Source organism: Pteronotus mesoamericanus, unplaced genomic scaffold (genome assembly GCF_021234165.1).
Source record: "Pteronotus mesoamericanus isolate MK-2021 breed Mesoamerican mustached bat unplaced genomic scaffold, CSHL_Meso_final contig_35, whole genome shotgun sequence".
Lineage (NCBI taxonomy): Eukaryota > Metazoa > Chordata > Mammalia > Chiroptera > Mormoopidae > Pteronotus > Pteronotus mesoamericanus.
The window spans coordinates 1,954,552-1,957,459 of NW_026555139.1; the positions used below are offsets into that span (position 1 = coordinate 1,954,552).

General features: G+C 40.3%; 1 protein-coding gene across 1 annotated transcript; it reads right to left on the reverse strand.

The window, feature by feature from the left end:
* Positions 1-1,191: 1,191 nt before the first annotated feature.
* Positions 1,192-2,124, reverse strand: LOC129073196 (tubulin alpha chain-like). Its single transcript, XM_054576894.1, is given in 1 exon segment — positions 1,192-2,124. A coding segment is annotated over 1 exon segment (816 nt). The 3' UTR covers positions 1,192-1,308.
* Between the last annotated feature and the right edge of the window lie 784 nt (positions 2,125-2,908).

Genomic DNA, 2,908 nt, shown 5'->3' on the forward strand with positions numbered 1-2,908 from the left:
TTCTGTATATTTCAATGAAGTCCATTCCTACTAATGTGTAGTTCAGTTCGACAATATCCTTATTGATGTTTTGTTTTGAAGATCTATCCCTTTTTGACTTTAGGGTGTTAAAATCTCCTACTATCAGTGTGTTGCTGTTTATATCTTTTTTGAAGTCCTCCAAGATTTCCCTTATATATTTTGGTGCTCCTATGTTGGCTGCATATAGATTTACAATGTTTATTTTTTTTAATTTTAACTTAGATAATTTTTATTTTCTATTTCTAATTTTCATTTTTAATGTTTATTTTATTTATTTATTTATTTTTTCACTTCTCCAGCTCTCTTTTATTTTATTTTTTTTAAATACATTTGTCTCCGCCTTCCCCGTACCACTTTCCACTGCCCCCTCCTCCCCTTAATCCTTCCCCACTTTGGTTTTGTCCATGAGTCTTTGCTATATGTTCCTTGAGTTGCCCCTTCCCTTTAAATTCCCCCACCCACCCCTCCCTCCTTCCTTCTTGTCTCTGCTTGTTTCTTTTCCTTTCAGTGTTGCTGGTCTTATTTTCCTTGCATCTTTGTATTGTTGGTTAAGTTCTGCTTATAGGTGAGATCATATGGGATTTGCCTTTTGCCCTCTGGCTTATTTCATTTAGCAGAATGCTCTCTAGTTCCTTCCATGCTGTCGCGAAGTGTAGTAGTTCTTTTTTTTCTTTCTGCTGCATAGTATTTCATTGTGTAAATGTACCATAATTTTTTGATCAAATCATCTACTGATTGACATTTAGGTTGCATCCAACACTTGGCTATTGTAAACTGTGCTGCTATGAACATTGAGGTGCATAGGTTCCCTTGAATTGGTGTTTTGGGATTCTTAGTGTATAGTCCCAGCAGGGGAATCACTGGATCAAAAGGCAGTTCCATTTTCAGCTTTTTGAGGGATTCTTCCTTTGAGTATTATAAAGTGTCCCTCTGGGTCTCTTTTTATGGCCTTTGTTTTGAAATATATTCTGTCTGATAAGAGTAACGCTATCCCTGCTTTTTTTCCCTATCTATTTGCTTGGAATATCTCTTCCATCCCTTTACTTTTTGTATGTCCTTTGTTATGAGGTAGGTCTCTTGTAGACAACATTTGTGTGGGTCATGTTTTCTTCTTCTTTTTTTTTCCTTTCTCTATGCCTTTACTTTGAAATGAGCAGACAATCTTACAGGTATATATGAAAAAGACAGACATGATCACAGGTAAAAGCAAAGAAAATCTAATCAGAAAGCAAGTTCTGAACATGAAATTCTGAGTATGACATATTGCAGGGCTGAAAAGAATGGTAATTAGTACTCCTCTCCTTCTTCCTCGCCCTCTCCTTCAACAGAATCCACACCGACCTCCTCATAATCCTTCTCTAGGGCAGCCATGTCCTAACGGGCCTCAGAAAACTCCCCCTCCTCCATGCCCTCACCCACGTACCAGTGGACAAAGGCACGCTTGGCATACATCAGGTCAAACTTGTGGTCCAGGCAAGCCCAGGCCTCAGCAATAGCTGTGGTGTTGCTCAGCATGCACACAGCTCGCTGTACTTTGGCCAGGTCTCCGCCAGGCACCACAGTGGGAGGCTGGTAATTAATGCCAGCTTTGAAGCCAGTGGGACACCAGTCCACAAACTGGATGCTGCGCTTGGTCTTGATGGTGGCAATGGCAGCATTGACATCTTTGGGAACCATGTCACCATGGTACAACAGGCAGCAAGCCATGTATTTATCGTGGCGGGGGTCACATTTCACCATCTGGTTTGCTGACTCAAAGCACGTGTTGGTGATCTCTGCTACAGAAATCTGTTCATGGTAGGCTTTCTCAGCAGAGATGACAGGGGCATATGTGGCCAGAGGGAAGTGGATGTGGGGATAGGGCACCAGGTTCATCTGGAATTCAGTCAGATCGACATTAAGGGCTCCATCAAACCTGAGGGAAGCAGTGATGGAGGACACAATCTGGCTGATAAGGCAGTTAAGGTTAGTGTAGGTTGGGTGCTCAATATTGAGGTTTCTACAACAGATGTCGTAGATGGCCTCGTTTTCAACCATGAAGGCACAATCAGAGTGCTCCAGGATGATGTGGGTGGTGAGGATGGAGTTGTGTTTCTTATCCATTCAGCTATCCTATGTCTTTTGATTGGGGCATTTAATCCACTTACATTTAAGGTTATTATTGATAGGCACTTATTCATTTTTTCACTTTGTACCTGTGATTCTCTCTTTTTCACTCTTTTTCTTAATCTTCTTAAACCAGTCCCTTTAGCACATCTTCTAGTGCTGGTTTATAGGAGGTATATTCTTTTAGCTTTATTTTGTCTAGGAAACTCATTCTTTTGCCTTCCATTTTTATTGGGAGCCTTACTGGTTAGAGTAGTTTTGGCTACAGACCCTTATTTTTCATTACTTAGAATATTTCATGCCATTCCCTTCTGGCTTGTAGTGTTTCTGTTGAGAAATCAACTGCTGGCCATGCCGGACCTCCCTTATATATTAATATATGTCTTCATCCCTTGTTGCCTTTAAGATTCTCTGTTTGTCTTTGATATTTGCCATTTTAATGATGATGTGTCCTCGAATGGTCTCACTGGGTTCCTCTTGAATAGGACACTCTGTGCTTCCTGAACTTGTGAGACTTTTTCTCTCTTCCAATTAGGGAAGTTATCCATCATTACTTTTTCAAACAGGTTCTCTATCTCTTGTTCCTCTTCTCATTTTGCTATCCTTATCATACAGATATTATTACATTTCAGGTTGCCCTGCATTTCCCTCAACACTTCTTCATTCTTTTTTGGTCTTTTTTCATATTCTTGCTTTTTCTGTGGCTTTTCTCTACCTTATCCTCCAGCTCACTAATTTGACTCTGCTTCATTGAGTCTGCTTTTGATTCCTTCTCCTGTGT